This window comes from Tamandua tetradactyla, chromosome 19, assembly GCF_023851605.1.
Source record: "Tamandua tetradactyla isolate mTamTet1 chromosome 19, mTamTet1.pri, whole genome shotgun sequence".
Taxonomy (NCBI): Eukaryota; Metazoa; Chordata; class Mammalia; order Pilosa; family Myrmecophagidae; genus Tamandua; species Tamandua tetradactyla.
In genome coordinates, this window is record NC_135345.1 from 71496989 (window position 1) to 71516047 (window position 19059).

The 19059-nt window shown below is 37.9% G+C and overlaps 1 protein-coding gene across 1 annotated transcript; it reads left to right on the top strand.

Moving 5' to 3' along the window:
- The first annotated feature begins 765 nt into the window (after nucleotides 1-765).
- Nucleotides 766-12039, top strand: ENAM (enamelin). The gene is given in 21 exon segments (XM_077137095.1): nucleotides 766-774; nucleotides 2124-2165; nucleotides 8859-9132; nucleotides 9135-9241; nucleotides 9244-9308; nucleotides 9310-9419; nucleotides 9422-9493; nucleotides 9496-9874; nucleotides 9876-10087; nucleotides 10090-10320; nucleotides 10323-10358; nucleotides 10361-10444; nucleotides 10447-10641; nucleotides 10644-10689; nucleotides 10691-10905; nucleotides 10908-10972; nucleotides 10975-11054; nucleotides 11506-11600; nucleotides 11603-11668; nucleotides 11671-11773; nucleotides 11775-12039. Coding segments are annotated over 21 exon segments (2751 nt in total).
- Nucleotides 12040-19059: the final 7020 nt, after the last annotated feature.

Here is a 19059-nt window from a genome sequence, read left to right on the forward strand (position 1 = left end):
TTAATTTGAGTCAGGGGATAAAGATTCAAGTTCCATTCCCAGGCTTTATTAGTTATATGACCTCAAACAACTCACTTCACTTTCTAGACTTGTTTCTCCGTGAATAACTTATTAGTCTCTAAGTCCCTTCAGGTGCATACTTTGATAACCTTGCCCTGAACACTAACACCAAAAAATACTTTAGGATGACATCAGTGTAGTCGTAACATAAGGCAAGGGGATACACAAATGATTTCTCAAGATCCCATCCAGTGCGGAGCTTCAGGACACTGGCTTTCAGTTAGTTAAAATTTATTATCAGACACTATTATAGGTGTAGGGAATACAAAATGGAATAAAAAGATACTTTCGAATTTGAATCCTGCCTTCAATCATTTACTAGCTATGAGACTTTGGGCAAGTGACTTAACTTTTCTGAAGCTGTTTCTTAAGAAAATGGGAATAATGCTAGAATATATCTTCTAGGGTTCTGTGAGGATTAAATAAGTTTACCAATATAAGATACTCAGTGCAATACCAAGAACATGCGTTTACTATGAATAGTTCTATTATTATTGTCTCTGCCATTAAAAAAAAAAAAAACAGTTTTTTTTTTTAATGTGGAGAGAAATGTAGACTCCCAAGTTTCAAATAGTTATGTTTGGCTGGTTTGCTCCATTTTTCATCTACTCTTCTCACTTTCATCTCATTCGGATTTTTCTTTCTGTCTAGGTGTTCCCAGAATTTGCCAATGTGTAATTTCCTTGTCCACAGCCATCACTGCAAATGCCACAGGTGAGATTTTTTTTATTTTCACTAGAAGGGAAAATTATATTTTCAAGTTATATGAAACTAATATGAGTTTGTGCACTCTAATAGAATGCCATATCCCAATCAGCAGAGAGTAAGAAATAAAATCATCACATCAGCAGTCATGTAGGATAAAAATAAAGAACTTTTTTGAATGAATTTTTCACTCAGACAGATTGGTGACAGGAACACCAATAAATATCAATAAATTTTAATAACATATTTAATTAATTAATTAACTTTAAAAGATTGTGCTTAAGATCTCATTACTAGTCCCTACTTCCCTAAGAGCTTAAAAAACACAAAGATTATCCTCATTTAATATAGTGGGGAAATTGGCACAAAATGGTGTTGCAAAATAATATTTGCAAGACTCTTCAGCTTAAAATCAATAAGATAAAAATTAATTTTGAGATTGTATCACAGGTACTAAAGCTATGAATAGTAAAATAAACTATTTGAATTAAAGAAATATTAAAGGCAATTTCTGTTAAATTAACATAAACAAAAAATATTTGAAGACCGTTCAGTCAGCTATGGCATTGCTTTTTCTTGTCTTTAACTTTGCAACCAAGAAGACTTCTTGTTAACAGGCAACGGTTTGCTTCAAGGAATCAAAGTTCCTTAACTTCTCTTTTCCTTAAAATAATGACTTCCTTTTACTGACTATACTTGAACTAAGGAAACTAAGATAATATCAAGTAAATTTTAAAAGAAGATGAGCATGAGTTTCATGTTGAAGTAGCTGTTAATCTCATCTACATAAAACTTCTTGATTGAGAGCTGGAACTGCTTTTCTAAGCCCCCCACTCTGTAGCAGTCCCTGAGCAGAAACTCAGTCCCCAAGTTTGATTTGGTCAAACTTAACCTTGGTCAAATAAAAATATTATAGCAATAATCCAGGAAGGATGGTCCATTCGTCATCCAAAACGTGAAGTAGGCAGTCTAAAAATAGTATCAATATTTAATCTCCATATTAGACATTCTAAAATGGATGGTTGGATCCCAATAGCACTCAAATCCATCTGTGTATGTTGCACCCTAGTGTGTGTGTTTGTATGTATGTGTGTGTGTGTGCATATGTGTACGTGCATGTGGTGTGGAAGATTCAGCTGAAACCTCTTTATTTATCAGTATTCACTAATGGATTACATAACAGTTATTAATAGCTAGATTGTAGGAGCTATTGACTCAGAAGCTAAAAGCTAACATTGCTAAAACCCAGTCTCCGATTCTGCCTATCTTAAGGCACCTTGAGTCTTACAAACAAATGATAGCAGAGTAAGTGGTTTACTCCTATGTTCATTGTGTTTTTCACCTTCCAGAGGATATAGCCAGGTTGTGGACACCCACCAATTAGTAACAAAGAAGCCAGAGTAAGTACAAGTAAAACTGCATTCTCCCATTAGTAATTACCATTCTAAAGTCTTTGCTTTTATTATCCCCATCTTGTAAGAAAGTAAAAATCCAATGCATGAAGCTGTAGCTCAAGCACCAAGATAAAAAAATTTGAAAAATTAAAAAAAAAAACAATCCAGAAACCTAAAAATGTGATATATTGTTTCTCGCTCTACATGTATAAAAGTTTCATTCTACATGTATGGAAATCTCTTTCCCAAAGAAAGCTTTTAAGCTTTGTTCCAGGTTGATGTTGGACCCTAATGATGAAACAACTAGTAAATAGAGATGGAAGAGCATCCGAGAATTTTATCCCTGGAAGGAATCGCAGTGATCATCTAACTACCTTGTTGTACAAAAAAATTGAAGACCAAAGAAGATAAATTACTATTCAGTTTTGCCTACTGAGTTAGTGACTAAACCGGACCCAGAATCTGAGTCTCCTGACTCCTGTCCAATGGCTGTTTTACTGCATCACTCTAAGAGAAGAATCATATGCAAATGTCACAAAGTGATATATTTTTAAAATATCCTAGCACTGTGTCATCAAAAAGAGTCACTGTCATGATTGTGGCCCAGCACCCCACCCTTGGAATTTACTTCCTCTTTTTTCCTAAATATGTGACATATCCTCAGTAGAATTAGGAAACTCAGCAGCTCTGGGAGTATTGTGCTTAAAACACTGATGTTGAGGAGTACTGTTCAGGTGCTCTTAAAAATATCATTGTAACATAGTTCAAAATAAAAATGATTAAAATAGTTTTATTAAACCAAGCAATTGGCAGTGCTAAGAGGGAAATTTATAGCCCTAAATGCCTATATCCGAAAAGAAGAAAGGGCAAAAATTCGGGAATTAACCGTCCACTTGAAAGAACTGGAGAAAGAACAGCAAACTAACCCCAAAGCAAGCAAAAGGAAAGAAATAACAAAGATTAGAGCAGAAATTAATAAAATTGAGAACATGAAAACAATAGAGAAAATCAATAAGACCAGAAGTTGGTTCTATGAGAAAATCAATAAGATTGATGGGCCCTTAGCAAGATTGACAAAAAGAAGAAGAGAGAGGATGCAAATAAATAAGATCAGAAATGGAAGAGGAGACATAACCACTGACCTCACAGAAATAAAGGAGGTAATAACAGGATACTATGAACGACTTTACACTAATAAATACAACAATGTAGATGAAATGAACAAGTTCCTGGAAAGGTATGAACAACCAACTTTAACTCAAGAAGAAATAGATGACCTCAACAAACCAATCACAAGTAAAGAAATTGAATCAGTCATTCAAAAGCTTCCCAAAAAGAAAAGTCCAGGACCAGACGGCTTCACATGTGAATTTTACTAAACATTCCAGAAAGAATTAGTACCAACTCTGCTCAAACTCTTCAAAAAAATTGAAGTGCAGGGAAAGCTACCTAATTCATTCTATGAAGCCAACATCACCCTCATACCAAAACCAGGCAAAGATATTACAAAAAAAGAAAACTACAGACCAATCTCTCTAATGAATATAGATGCAAAAATCCTCAACAAAATTCTAGCAAATCGAATCCAGCAACACATTAAAAGAATTATATATCACGACCAAGTAGGATTCATCCCAGGTATGCAAGAATGGTTCAACATAAGAAAATCAATTAATGTAATACACCATATCAACAAATCAAAGCAGAAAAATCACATGATCATCTCGATGCAGAGAAGGCATTTGACAAGATTCAACATCCTTTCCTGTTGAAAACACTTCAAAGGATAGGAATACAAGGGAACTTCCTTAAAATGATAGAGGGAATATATGAAAAACCCAAAGCTAATATCATCCTCAATGGGGAAAAATTGAAAACTTTCCCCCTAAGATCAGGAACAAGACAAGGATGTCCATTATCACCACTATTATTCAACATTGTGTTGGAGGTTCTAGCCAGAGCAATTAGACAAGAAAAAGAAATACAAGGCATCAAAATTGGAAAGGAAGAAGTAAAACTATCACTGTTTGCAGATGATATGATACTATACATCGAAAACCCAGAAAAATCCACAACAAAACTACTAGAGCTAATAAATGAGTACAGCAAAGTAGCAGGTTACATGATCAACATTCAAAAATCTGTAGCGTTTCTATACACTAGCAATGAACAAGCTGAGGGGAAAATCAAGAAATGAATCCCATTTACAATTGCAACTAAAAGAATAAAATACTTAGGAATAAATTTAACTAAAGAGACAAAAGACCTATACAAAGAAAACTACAAAAAAACTGTTAAAAGAAATCGAAGAATACCTAAATAGATGGAAGGGCATACCGTGTTCATGGATTGGAAGACTAAATATAGTTAAGATGTCATTTCTACCTAAATTGATTTACAGATTCAATGCAGTACCAATCAAAATCCCAACAACTTATTTTTCAAGAAATAGAAAAACCAATAAGCAAATTTATCTGGAAGGGCAGGGTGCCCCGAATTGCTAAAAGTATCTTGAGGAAAAAAAAACAAAGCTGGAGGTCTCACGCTGCCAGACTTTAAGGCATATTATGAAGCCACACTGATCAAAAGAGCATGGTATTGGCATAAAGATAGATATAGCAACCAATGGAATCGAATAGAGTGCTCAGATATAGACCCTCTCATCTATGGACATTTGATCTTTGATAAGGCAGTCAAGCCAACTCACCTGGGACAGAGCAGTCTCTTCAATAAATGGTGCCTAGAGAACTGGATATCCATATGCAAAAGAATGAAAGAGGACCCATATCTCATACCCTATACAAAAGTTAACACAAAATGGATCAAAGATCTAAACATTAGGTCTAAGACCATAAAACAGTTAGAGGAAAATGTAGGGAGAAATCTTATGAATCTTACAATTGGAGGCGGTTTTATGGACCTTAAACCTAAAGCAAGAGCACTGAAGAAGGAAATAAATAAATGGGAGCTCCTCAAAATTAAACACTTGTGTGCATCAAAGAACTTCATCAAGAAAGTAGAAAGACAGCCTACACAATGGGAGACAATATTTGGAAATGACATATCAGATAAAGGTCTAGTATCCAGAATTTATAAAGAGATTGTTCAACTCAACAACAAAAAGACAGCCAATCCAATTACAAATGGGAAAAAGACTTGAACAGACACCTCTCAGAAGAGGAAATACAAATGGCCAAAAGGCACATGAAGAGATGCTCAACATCCCTGGCCATTAGAGAAATGCAAATCAAAACCACAATGAGATATCATCTCACACCCACCAGAATGGCCATTATCAACAAAACAAAAAATGACAAGTGCTGGAGAGGATGTGGAGAAAGAGGCACACTTATCCACTGTTGGTGGGAATGTCAAATGGTGCAACCACTGTGGAAGACAGTTTGGCGGTTCCTCAAAAAGCTGAATATAGAATTGCCGTACGACCCAGCAATACCATTGCTAGGTATCTACTCAAAGGACTTAAGGGCAAAGACACAAACGGACATTTGCACACCAATGTGTATAGCAGCATTATTTACAATTGCAAAGAGATGGAAATAGCCAAAATGTCCATCAACAGACGAGTGGCTAAACAAACTGTGGTATGTACATACGATGGAATATTATGCAGCTTTAAGACAGGATAAACTTATGAAGCATGTAATAACATGGATGGACCTAGAGAACATTATGCTGAGTGAGACTAGCCAAAAACTAAAGGACAAATACTCTATGGTCCCACTGATGTGAACCGACATTAGAGAATAAACTTGAAATATGTCATTGGTAACAGAGACCATCAGGAGTTAGAAATAGGGTAAGATAATGGGTAATTGGAGCTGAAGGGATACAGACTTGCAACAGGACTGAATACAAAAACTCAAAAATGGACAGCACAATACTACCTAATTGTAATGTAATTATGTTAAAGCACTGAATGAAGCTGCATCTGAGCTATAGTTTTTGTTTGTTTGTTTGTTTGTTTTTGTTTTTTTAATATATTTTTTGTATTTTTTATTTTTATTTTTCTCTATATTATCATTTTATTTCTTTTTCTGTTGTCTTGCTATTTCTTTTTCTAAATCGATCAAAATGTACTAAGAAATGATGATCATACATCTATGTGATGATATTAAGAATCACTAATTGCATATGTAGAATGGAATGATTTCTAAATGTTGTGTTAATTTTTTTAATAAATAAAAAAAAAATCAAGGAATTAAAAATTTTCACAAACCTAACATGGGAAAGTAAAGCAGAATGACCCAGGGACTTGATGTAGGCATTAGGAAATCACATTCTACCTCTGGGCACACTGCCCAATTTCCTGCAGGTTGTTGGAGCCATCACCTTATCTGTCTTATCATCTCCGTCTGCAAGTGGGGATAAAAGACTTTTCTCTAGATTATATGTGTTTTGAAAAACTAAATGACTGAAATGCCACACAAATGTCTAACAAATGTTCTGACTGTATTCATAATGATTGAATCATTCATTTAAAAACAATTTATTCAGGACTTTGCACTCTACTAGATACCAGGAAAACATGGATGAGAAGTATAGGGTTTTCACTCAAAGAACTTCACAATCAAATGGGAAAATGCCTAGAAAATAGGCTGTTGACATTCAGTACAATAACTGTTATAACAAAAGTCTATATTACTATGGACACCAGAAGGTAGAACCTAATTCTACCTGTGGAAGTCAGGAAAACTTCACAGAGAAGAAAACATTCAAGCTGAGTCCTGAAAGATGAGTCAAGTTTTCCAGGAAGGATAAATGTGTAGCTGGAGAGGAGGTTCAGTATAGAGAGGCCATAGACAAAAGCACTGACATATAAAGAAAATAGAGTACTCAAGAACTAGAATCAGTTGTGATTTGCAACTTCATAAAATACAAGGTGAAGAAAATGAGACTGGATGTAATAGTCATTGACAGATGATTGTTATAATAATGATGATGATGATTATGACAATGTAATATTTTAGGCACTTACTAAGTATTAGGTATTAAGCTAAGCCCTTTACATATGCCACCTCATTTGACAATTGACCCACATGACAACTTATGAAGTAGATATTATTTTATTATTATCTCCATTTTACAAATAAATAAGTTGGGGGTGACCCAGACTCATACTACTAATACAGGTGAAACAGAAATTTTAATCTCAGTCTGTTTAGAGCCCCACTCTTTAGCACGATGCTGTACTACTTTGCATGTTATGCTAAGTGGTTTAAAGTTTATCGTGTAAGGTTTGTTTTTTTTTTTTTTTTGGCATGGGCAGGCTCCGGGAATCAATGCTGGGTCCCCGGCATGGCTGGCAAGAATTCTGCTACTGAGCCACAGTTGCACCACCCTTAAGTCATATTTAAAGAGGAAGGTGACAGCATTTCTTCTACCCCTACCCCCAACCTCCATTATTCTGATGATCATGTGAAGGCAAGATCAGAGAACAGTTAAGACTACATATAGAGCAACCAGTAGGAAAACTATTGCAATAGTTTCAGGGAACTAGGGATAAAAGAGGAAGCGACAAAGTGGAAAGTTTAGATTTTATAAGACTTGGTTGTTAATTATATGGGGGGAAGTAAAGGAGAGATCAGGAACTTGAGAAACTGGATAGATGGTGGTAAACGTTGCTTACATAAAGAATATTGGAGAAGGAGGTTTGGGGGGAAATGAACTGGGTACATTTAGTTAGAGCTATTTATGAGGTCTTTGGTGGAGCAGTCTTGCTACCTTAACCCCAGGAGAAAGTGTCCTGGGCCAGAGTTACAGTATTGGGAGTTAAGACATGTACCCATATTGTATTTCAGTTGGCTGAAGTTGCCAGTGTCCAGTATACCAGAAATGGGTTGGCTTTTATAATGGGGACTTATTAGTTTATGAATTTACAGTTCTAAGGCCATGAAAATATATAAATTAAGGCATCAACAGGACTATAACATCTCTGAAGAAAGGCCGATGGCATCCAGGATTCTTCTGTCACGTGGGAAAGCACGTAGGCAGTGTCTAATGATGCTTCTCTCCCAGGTTTCACTGCTTTCAGGTTCTGCCTCTTTCAGTTTCTGTGGGTCCTTGCTTGCTTCTTCGGGGCTTTTGTCTCCAATCTCTCTGGGTATTTCTCTCTCTGTGAGCTCTCTCCAGGTTTTTCTCCCTCTCAGTTCACTGGGCTTTTTCTGTCTTTTATCCTCCTAAAAGATTCCAGTAACGGATTAAAACCCACCTTGAATTGGGTCAGTCACATCTCAATGGAAAAAAAACTAATCAAAAGTTCCTACCCACAATAGGTCTGCCCCACAGGGATGGATTTAAAAAAACCTGACCTTTTCCAGGGCACACAGCAGCTTCAAACCAGCAGAGCAGGCAAAAGATTTCTCAAGGTAGATGTGTAAAATGAAAATAGAAAAATGAGTAGGACAGAGGATAGAACCCTTACAAAAACTCAGATTTACCGGCCAGGTCTAGAAAGAAAAGACTGAAAAGTGGTGGTCAGAAAATTAGTTAGAGAACCAGATATTAAAATGCAATAGAGCCATGGAAACTAGAGAGAAATCGAATTTCAACCACAAATAAACATAGTCAATTGTATTAAAAGAAGCATGTGGCTGATGGGATTTCCTTGTCATACTAAAAAATTGCAGACACTATAGTGGGAAACAGAGAAATTATCAATTTCCATCTTTTTTCTTCCAGAATCCTTACTTTGGATATTTTGGATATCAGGGGTTGGGGGTTCACTCTCCTTATTACTCAGAAGAATGTTTGAACAAGATTATGAAAAACCTAAAGGAAAAGATTCCCCCTAAAGCAGAGAGCCCAGGCACAGAGACCACCATTAATTCACCAGTCCCTGAAACTAACTCTACCCAAACAAATACACTCAGTCCCAGAGGGAGTTAGGATGGAAATGAAACTAGCCCAACAAGAAACAGTGTCCATGGGAGCAATCTTACATCTCAAAAAGGGCTATCCCATCACCTGCTATTAGTGTTTCAGCAGAGGGAATGCCAATAAGTCAAGTCCCATGGGGGCCAAGTCAACCAAATATTCATGAAAACTATCCAAATCCTAACATTTGAGGTTTTATTCTGCAAGAAGACAATGATGTTCCACTGGTACCACTGTGGGACACAGATAGAACAGCCTTATTACCTAAATCAGCAGTTCAAAGGGGTTCTCCGTAGAATTCTTTTACCCTGGAAAGCAAACAAGCAGCTTATCTAGAAAATGCAACTTATCACAAAATTTACCCTTCTATTCACAAGGTAATTCTCCTGAACATGCAGGAAATTCAGCAAATTTCAGAAGAAAGCCTCAGGGGCTAAATAAACTCCCCGGGGAACCAAAGTTACCCCACATGGTCCTTCAAGGGATCTAACTGGCCCCTGGAGAAACTCTCAAGATCACAGCGTTAATATATCAAATTACAAATGACTTCACCCTAAGCACAACAGGCAAGTCCCAAATTTAATGCTGTAGATCAACAGGAAAACTATTACCCAATTGCACGAGAATTCCAGGAGAATCCCACATTCTGATGGACAAACTCAAAGCTAGTATTTGGCCAAAGGGATTGTTTTAGAGTTGAGAACAATCCTATATGAATCAGAAACTAATCAGACAAAATTGAAGCATGGTACATTTTATCCCATGTACCCAGAGGATATCTCTTTACCTGCAAGAGAACATTTTCCTGCTGGAAGAAACAAGCAACTACCAATAAATCACTACAACTTTTGAGGAAGATCCTGGGAGGCAGAAAGGACACTTACCTCCTGGAAAATAAGAAGGACACTTACTTCAGCCTTCCCATGGCTCTATAGGAAGTGTTTTCTAGCCTGAATATACTCCCTATGATCCCAGGGAAAGCTCCCCATGCCTTAGAAGCAATACATAGGATGAGAGAGATGATTCTCCCAATAGTAACCAGAACATCCATTGCACCCCATGAATACTCCAGTCCAAAAAAGGAAAGTCCCTTATAATGAAAAGGACCCAATTGATCCAACTGGAGATGAAACTTTCCCAGGACAAAGTATATGGGGGGAGGAAGAATCCAACTTTAAAGGAGACCCAACTGCTAGACGCCATGTTGGCCAGCAATATACCTCAAATCAACTGAAGGAATATTTTCACTACTCCCTAGATAATCTGTCAGACCCAGGGAGGATATTTCTTATGGTGAATTTTACCCCTAAATGAGAATTTTCCATCATATAATACAGCTCTCAGTGCATCACTACCTTTGGAGAACAGGGGCTGTTTCGTTAATAATGCTATTGACAAAAAGAAAGTACAGTTTCCTGGCTTGCCTTGGACAACAGGATCCACGCCCCAGGACAGAAAGAAAGAGGGCTATATTTAACAGAAACTTCTGGGATGAGATACAAATTTACAGAAAGCCCAGCTAATCCATCAGACTGGAAAGACAACCAGCACTATTCTAGTAACTCCCCAGCAGGGCTTCAGAAAAATCCAAATGGTATGAAGGTGAGAATTTGAACTATAGCATACAAATTACCAGAAAATTCACCAGAGGGGGAGCATTTGGCTTTTCCAGACTTAATTCCTCAAAGTTACCCAATAGGTGAAAAAGAAGCAAATTTATTTCATCTAAGTCAAAGAGGTCCCTACTGTGTTACCACAGGGTCTAAGGGCAACCAACTTGCTTTACAAGAGCACATTCCATCCTTCGGTGTTGTACCAGAAGAGAACCAAGACACCAGTCCCCTGTATGTCATTAACTAAGCATGCAAGACATATCACCTCCCAGCATCCTACCTGACCAAAGAAACAGCTCAGAAAAGAGACTGCCTGGGGAAGACAAAATCCAAGCCCCTTTAGGAATGCCGTGTCCACTTTGAGGTGGAACATACCAGATTCTGTGGTGTTAGCATTTTAAATGCAACTCTGAAACTATAAGCAGGCTATATACTTAATTTTAGTATCACAGAGAAGCAAAAATATGGGACGTGCACCCAGGCACGTATTAAACTATACATCAATTACTATTGTTTGTGTTCTCTCATCTGTTGCCCCAGACTTGGTGGGACCATACAGCACATAGCTTAAATAATGTAATCATAACAGATGTTAAGACACTAACAAAGTTCTTCAGACCCTTGCTAAATGTTACATGTGACCCAAGATGATTAACTTTGTCTCTAAAGTATATAAAAACCAAGAGAAAAATCACTACTGAGATAGATTTGGAAATTTCCCTTCCCCTCTGCCTATGTAAATAAAAACCCCCTTTTCCTCCACAGGCGCATTCAGTATGTCTGTGCATTAAGCCACGCTAAGCAGTGAACCCAGATTTTCAGGGGGGTCTCATCTTTAGTTCTATAAAGAATCAACTGGGCCAAAGGGGAATTATGCTTTTTGCTGAAACCAGTTCCCTTCAATCTAAAAATACACTTTGTCTCAAAAGTGAGATTGGAACAACGTTCTGGAACAAATTTTTGAAGACAATCAGCTCAATGAAAGAACGTTGAATTTACTCTCCTAAGCAGCTTGTTCGGTTCCCCTGATGAAGGCTCCAAGCCAAAAGGAATCCAAAGTGAAGTTGGAGGAAATGAAGGTGAGAGGCAACAACAAATACCATCCAATACCATGTTCTGGCTTCAAAGTAACAAAGCATCATTCCTCCAGCACTCCAACTCCATCTAGCAATGAAAAGCAAGACTCATTCAGTAGGGATCAGATTATGTCTGCTGAAAATCCTAACACATTTGCTGGGTTAGCTACGAGGGCACAGTTTAAGAGTGGAAATGTAGACCCACTTAGTGCTGGTGAATACACTCCATCTGAATTCTTTAAAAGAGGGACTGATCCACAGGACCAGGTACAAAACTGTTTACTACTTCAGGTCTAGGGATTATCTCAACTAAGCATTCTTTGGCGAACAGGAAAAAAAAAATTAGTCTTCTACACTGGTGGTTCCCAAACTTTTCTTCCTAGGATTCCGTTAAGTTTCTGACACTGTTTGTGATCCTTAAGCTTTTCCCCAGCCCAGCAATAGGAGTAATGGTCCAGGTTGTGCTGATGAGATTGGGTTCTCTGGCAGCTGCTGGATCCTGTACTATCACAAATTAGTGCAGACCTAAGAAGCAGCAGGAAACCCATGATCACCACTGCCTTAAAACTTGGAAACTACTTGTCTGGGTTAGTTTCCCCTTGCTTGCTGATTCTTACTTTTTCTCTCAAAGTTCCATACTTGCAAAATTGCCTGGTTTTGCAAAACTGAAAGACAAATGACCTTTCCATTTTATGTATGGAAGTCTACACATTAGTACGGTCCTAATGCATTGTACATCTTTAAAGAAAACTCAAAATACATGACCTTTGAGTTAGTTTATTACTTAGACATCTCTGTCCACTTGTTTCCGCTTTCTTCACTTACCCCAGTCTCCTGCAGTCATGTCCTTGAGGAACCTGAAGATTCATTTTGCCCTCAGTAAACCAAATTTCATTTCTAAAACCCAAAAAAGGGAACCAGATATGTTGGATTTAAAATAAACAGCTCTGTCCCTCCTTCACAAAACCTCAAAGATTTCGCTATGACTTAAGGCAACTGCCAATACAAACTCAGAAGAAAGCCACAATGAATGGAAAATAGATGACTGTCATTTCACAACAGAATATAACATTTGATTTTTTTTAACTTTTTATTTTGAAGTAATTTCAAACTTACAGCACAGTTGCAGAAATAATTAATATCCCAAACAGAACTCCAGCATACCCCCTTCGGGTATTGTTTTAGTTTGCTAATGCTGCCAGAATACAATATACCAGAAATGGATCAGCTTTTATAATGGAGATTTATTTAGTTATAAATTAACAGTTCCTTGGAGGAAAGACAGCTGGCTTCCCATTGGCTTTCTCTGTCACATGGGAAGGCACACAGCCTGGGTGCTGACCTTCCCTTCAGGTTCAAATAGCTTGCCCCAGGGTAATTCCTTTCTGCATCTCCAAATGTCTGAGTCTGAGCTGCTGAGCTCGCTTCTAACCACTCTCTTTTAAGCCTCCAGCTAATTAAATTAAACATCACTCATTGCAGAAGGCACTCACCTTAGCCCACCGAAGATGTAATCAGCCATAGATGAATTCCACACACTGATGACTTAAGTTCACAGCAACAGAACAACTAGGCACCAAGGTGTAGCCAAGTTGACACCTGAACCTAACTACTACAAGTACATTGGTGTGTGTGTGTGTGTGTGTATGGATAATCAAATCCACCAATTTTAACACTTTATAGCATTTGATTTTGTCCACCTGTTCTTCCTTGCCTATCTCACCCCTAGCCCAATGACATGAGTCACTGGCCCTCTTTCTCTCTCTTTGAATTTATAGCCAACAAGATTTAGAAAAAGACCGGTAACTGGCAAAATTCCACACTGGCCGAGAATTCTTCAAATGAAGAAGCAAGGAAGAGGCCGAGCTATAAATTGACACAGACATAATTGTGAGATGGATGAAGCAGTCCTCAATGCTCCGTCTCCTCCCCAATCCAGGGTCCTTTGCTTTCCTGGTATCCCATTTCACCAGCCCAAGGAGGCAGCACCATCCACTTTGCTGCTTCACCAGAGCTTCAACAGTATATACTTCCGAGCTATTCCAGATAACCACATCTCATTCCCTTCTGCACTAAACGAAACAGGTGTTTACTCTAGTTAACCTGGTAAAAATACTCCTTCTCAAGGGCAGGCTAGTATGCAGTCCTCCCAGATCACCCACCATTCCCACAGAAACTAGTCTAAGCATGGCATTTTTAGGGAGAGAAAATAGAATGTTTTGGGGGGTGGGGAGGGCTTCGTCAATGCATCAATTGTTAAGCTGCACTGGCAGCTGCCTTCTTCACCTAAAATTCGGGCTGATTCTGACAGTGCTGCATGCTATGCTGGTGTTTCACAAACTTGAATGTGCATGTGCAACTTCTTAAGATGCAGATTTTGATTCAGTGGATCTGGAGTGTGCATGCAATTCTATATTGTGAACAAGCTCCCAGCTGATGACGATGCAGCCAGTTGGTGGGCCCAACTTGGAGCCAGCTTACTAGGTTTTTTCCGAGTAAATAAGGGACAAAGGAAAAACAGAAAGGTCTTGACCACTGAAGGAAATGGATAATACCATTTTGAGGCATATGTGTAAATGAAGCACATAAAGCACATAAGTGTATGTAAATGAAAGATTCTATAGAAAGCACAAAGAGAAATAAGAGCAGGAAGATCCCGTGTCTCTTCCTATTATTTTGTTATGTCTTTGCTTGGATTCTACTCTATCTTCTCAGGTCTCCAAGATGACTCCAGCCATCACATTCCTGGCTTTTACATTTAATCACACAAGGTCTTTTACATGTGCTCACACCATGTCCTACTTATATGGTGTGCTATTTTTTTTCACCTTTGTTAGTTCTTCCCACAGAAGGGGAGAGAAAACTCATTGAAAAAATGAGACCTAGTTTTTATTTTTCATATATATCCCTCAAAGCAACTCTCACAGGCTGAGCACAGTATAGGTGCTCGATAAATATCACTTTCTCTTTAAATATATATTGTAAATGGATAGAAATTTAGAATCACCCCCCCAAAAAAAATGTAAGGAATTTTCCTGAAAATTAGAAGGCCTAGTTCCTTTCCTTTAAAAAAAAAAATTAACATTTTGCTAAATATAAAATACATGCTTATTGTAGAATATCTGGCAAATACTGAAGAGTAAGGATGCGAATAAAAATAACACATAATGACACAGTTAGATAGGGAAGGAGGGAGGGGAAGTGACTCTAAGACCCATAACAAGAAGTTCCTTTTGATGCATACACAGCAGGCCCTCACTCAGGGCTTGAAAAGAAATCTGCAAAGGGCAGCTCACCAATCCCTTATAAGCATAAACAGAAGAGGAAGTCCCTTCAAGTCCTCATAATGCAGGAATCCCAACCTCAAGGAGCTTCTCCTCCCTTAGAGAATGCCTGTGCATCCAGACTCACCCCCCTCAAGCGTGTACTTTCACTAGGTATTAAAATTTTTGGCTGTACACACTGACTAGTCCTTGAAATCTATCCTGTGACCAAGTCAAGAAATCTCATGGGGCCAGCCCCTGGTTGAGGTCTCAACCTCTCTGAGAACTCCCGGGGCTCTCCAACATCACCACCACTCAATATTAGCATTTTGATCTATTCCCTTAAGTCTTTCTCTTGTGTGTATGTGTAGGGAGAAGGTCCTTAAAGTTATTATTTTATGCAGTGGTCTGTTTTCCTCTTCACATTATATAATCAATTTCTATAAATATAAAAATATTTAGTAACTTTATTTTCATTGTCTGTAAATGCTGCTGAGGTATAGGTATCTCATCATTCCCTTAGATGATAGACTTAAGTCTTCTGAATTTTCACTGTCATAAATAATGTGATAAATATCTTTTTGCCTGACTGTGTGCTTATTTCCTGAGAAGTGGAATTACTGAGGGAAATGGCCTGCAAATGTGTTTTAGCCAGGATAACACACTGAATGAAAGCGTTGGTTTTGGAGCTTAACAGTCTTGGATTCAATTATCAGTTCTACAAGTATTACTTGCAAAATCTTGAGCAGGTTATATGCGGCCTACTCTCTCTAAACCCAGCTTTGCAAGTGAAATCATTGCCCTCCCCACTATGTGGGACATGACATCTAGGGGTGAAAGTCTCCTTGGCGACATGGAAGATGACTCCCAGAGATGAATCCAGATCTGGCACCGTGAGATCAACAATTCCATCCTGGCCAAAAGGGGGAAAAGAAGTGTAACTAATAAGTATCAGTGGCAGAGAGAGTTCAAATAGAGTCAAGAGGCTACTCTGGAGGTTGCTGTTACGCAAGCTTCAGTTAGACATTGCTCCCTATCATAACCTGCCAAATCCCTACCAGGACCATTCCAGCCAATCCTAAAGAACACCTTTAATATATAAGATTCCACAAGGGTACCCTGCACTAGAATAACCTTCCAGAAACCTATAACCTCCAGATGGGTCCCTGGTCCAGATGAGTCCTGAAACCTAGCCCAACCTTTCCAGAACATCAGATAGTTCCATCTCCCTATACCATATTAGTGACAGACCCTTCCAACATGAAAAAGAATGGCCATAGCCCAAACACCCCTAAAGAGATGGGTGAAAAGATCAAAGTTGTTGGTGAAGTTATAACAGAGAAGATAGGATTTAACAAATGTGAATGCTGAACCATTAAATTGGTATCTCTTTCAGTCTCCAGTATCTTAGATCAGCTAGAAGCAAAAACCTAAAATTGTGGAATTGTAACCCATATCAAACTCAGAAATATGGTCTACAACTAACTGTGGTGGCATGCTTTTTTGTATGTATGTTATTTTTCACACAAAAAAAGAAAAAGTCAATTGTGGTGATGAAAAAATATTTACGCCCCTAGCCTCTTATATTCTGGAGCTACTAGAAGGAAAAATATGAGAGAATGGTATGGTAGCCCAATGACTAACTCTGGGATCTGTCCTGTAACTAATTGTTGAAGAGTGCTTTGAAAACTATTGCTTTTTTATTTCTTTGCTTTGTATATATGTTATACCAAACAATAAAAAAAATTTTAAAAAAACAACAACCATGAGCAGGTTACTTTGCCTCTTCCTATCTCAGTTTCATAATCTGTAAAATGAAGATAGTATTTATTTCCCAGAGCTATTATGAGATTAAATAAAGCGATGTATGTAAGATTATTTTTCATTGTTTTTCATAAGTCAATCACGAGGTGGTTATAATTCTAGAGCAGGGGTTCTCAGTCAAGTCCCAGAACAGCACCTGGGACTTTATGAGAAATGCAATTTCTCCAGTCACACCACCAGAATTATTTAATCAGCATCTCTGGTGGGGGCGCTTGGCAATCTATTTCTTTGTTAATGTTTTTATTGAGATATCTTCATGCACCATACAATCCATCCAAAGAATACAATCAATGGCTCACAATATCATCACATAAGTTCCATATTCATCACTATGATTATATTTAGAACATTTTGGCAATCTGTTTTAATGAGTCCTCCAGGTAATTCTAACACACACTAACATTCAGAATCATGATCTAATTAATATATGTTTACACTTTTTCTCTGATTTGTTGCATGGGCAGTGATCCAATCACATTTAACACAACTAGAATTTACTGAGTGTTATTGAATGCTACGCAGCTGTTCTAAGTGATAGACTTACAATATGCTGTGTATCCTCATTTTTATGAAAACCTATAAGATAGGTATTTTTACTCCCATCTTTAAACTGAAGAAACAATCTTAGAGAATTTAACTTGCCCAGTGTTATTTAGTTACTAAATATAGAGTCTCTATTCCAACCTCAGCCATGAAGTTACCCACCATGCTGCACATCCACCTCCAAGCCAAGACCTACGAAGACCATCAAAGGGTAATTACCCTACCCCACTTCTCCCAGGCCATGGGGTATGCACATGTCATCTGTGTATTCATAACTGCAGAAGTGTAATCATGGTTCATTTTGAATACCAAATTTATGAAACCAATAAAAATGGCAATAGTTTTAAAGGCAAAACTCTTCAACTGTACTCCTAGCTTGGGTCTACTGTTTTCTAAAGGCCTGGCACAAACAAGCATTACTCCTATTGCTAATTAATATAATTTTTCTAGCTGGGACTGGATATGCATAGTTAGGCAAATGACTAAGTTACCAAGAATTATGTAGAAGGGAAATATTTCACCACCAATAGTACCCAACTATGCCTGTCTTTAAAAAATGTAATTCATTTGGGCAGGCAACAGTGGCCCAGTGACAGAATTCTTGCCTACCATGCCAAAGACTTTGGTTCGATGCCCAGAGCCCGCCCATGCCAAAAAAAAAAAAAAAAGTAATTAATTTAATTCGAATTTAAAAAGGAGGACAACAACAAATATAATATTTTAATGACAGGTCAATGGATTGGTCACATTAATCTCAAAAATGCCATATGAGCTGTAGAAAATGTTGCTGTTGACATAAATGAGTGTTAAAGAGCATCTATTGATATTTGTTAAGGCTATCCCAGGTTTAAATTTACCAGCTAAATTTCCACTAATGTATGAATAAAACAAATGCAAAGGCTTTCATCTTCCTTCAAGAATCTTCTTTAAGAGCTACCATCTGGGTGGGCCATGGTGGCTCAGCAGGCAAGGACGCTTGCCTGCCATGCCAAAGGACCCGGGTTCGATTCCCGGTGCCTGCCCATGTGAAAAAAAAAAATATGAAGAGCTACCATCTACTCCGGATTTATATTTAATGAGTTAATACTTACTTAGGTGCCTAGCACAAAATAAGTATTGTCTGTCGTCTGATTTAACTGAACTTCTCTAAGAAGACCTGCATGCTTTTAAGTTTGCATTGCTCTTTCAACTAGCATTTAATGTGGCAGTAATGCTGGAATGTGGGTCTTTTATACAAGGATCTGCAACATGGTAACAAAAATTTTCTCTATTGGGCACTAAGAGAAACTAGGGCAAAGATGGGAAATAGAGGGATGTCTTCAGAAGCAGTCTTCTATAAATTCTCATCGATTGGGAATGTCTTTCTTTGCCTTGATCAGATTCTACCAAATAGCTGTAATTATTTTTGCATAACTCTTGTCTTTTTATCTAAGTCATACTCATGTTCATTATTCTAACAAATGTTTATTGAGAACAGGCACTCTTCTCTCTGCTGGGGATATATCTGTGGACAAATTAAAGTGCCTGCCCTTGTGGAACTTACACTCCAACGGGGGCAGACAGACCATAAACATGATAAGTAAGTACATTCAACAGCCTGCTAGAGAGTGGTAAGTATGGAGTGGATGGAAAAACAAGGAAAGGGTGTTTGCGGTTTTTAAAAAGTGGCCGGAGTCTCACAGAGAAG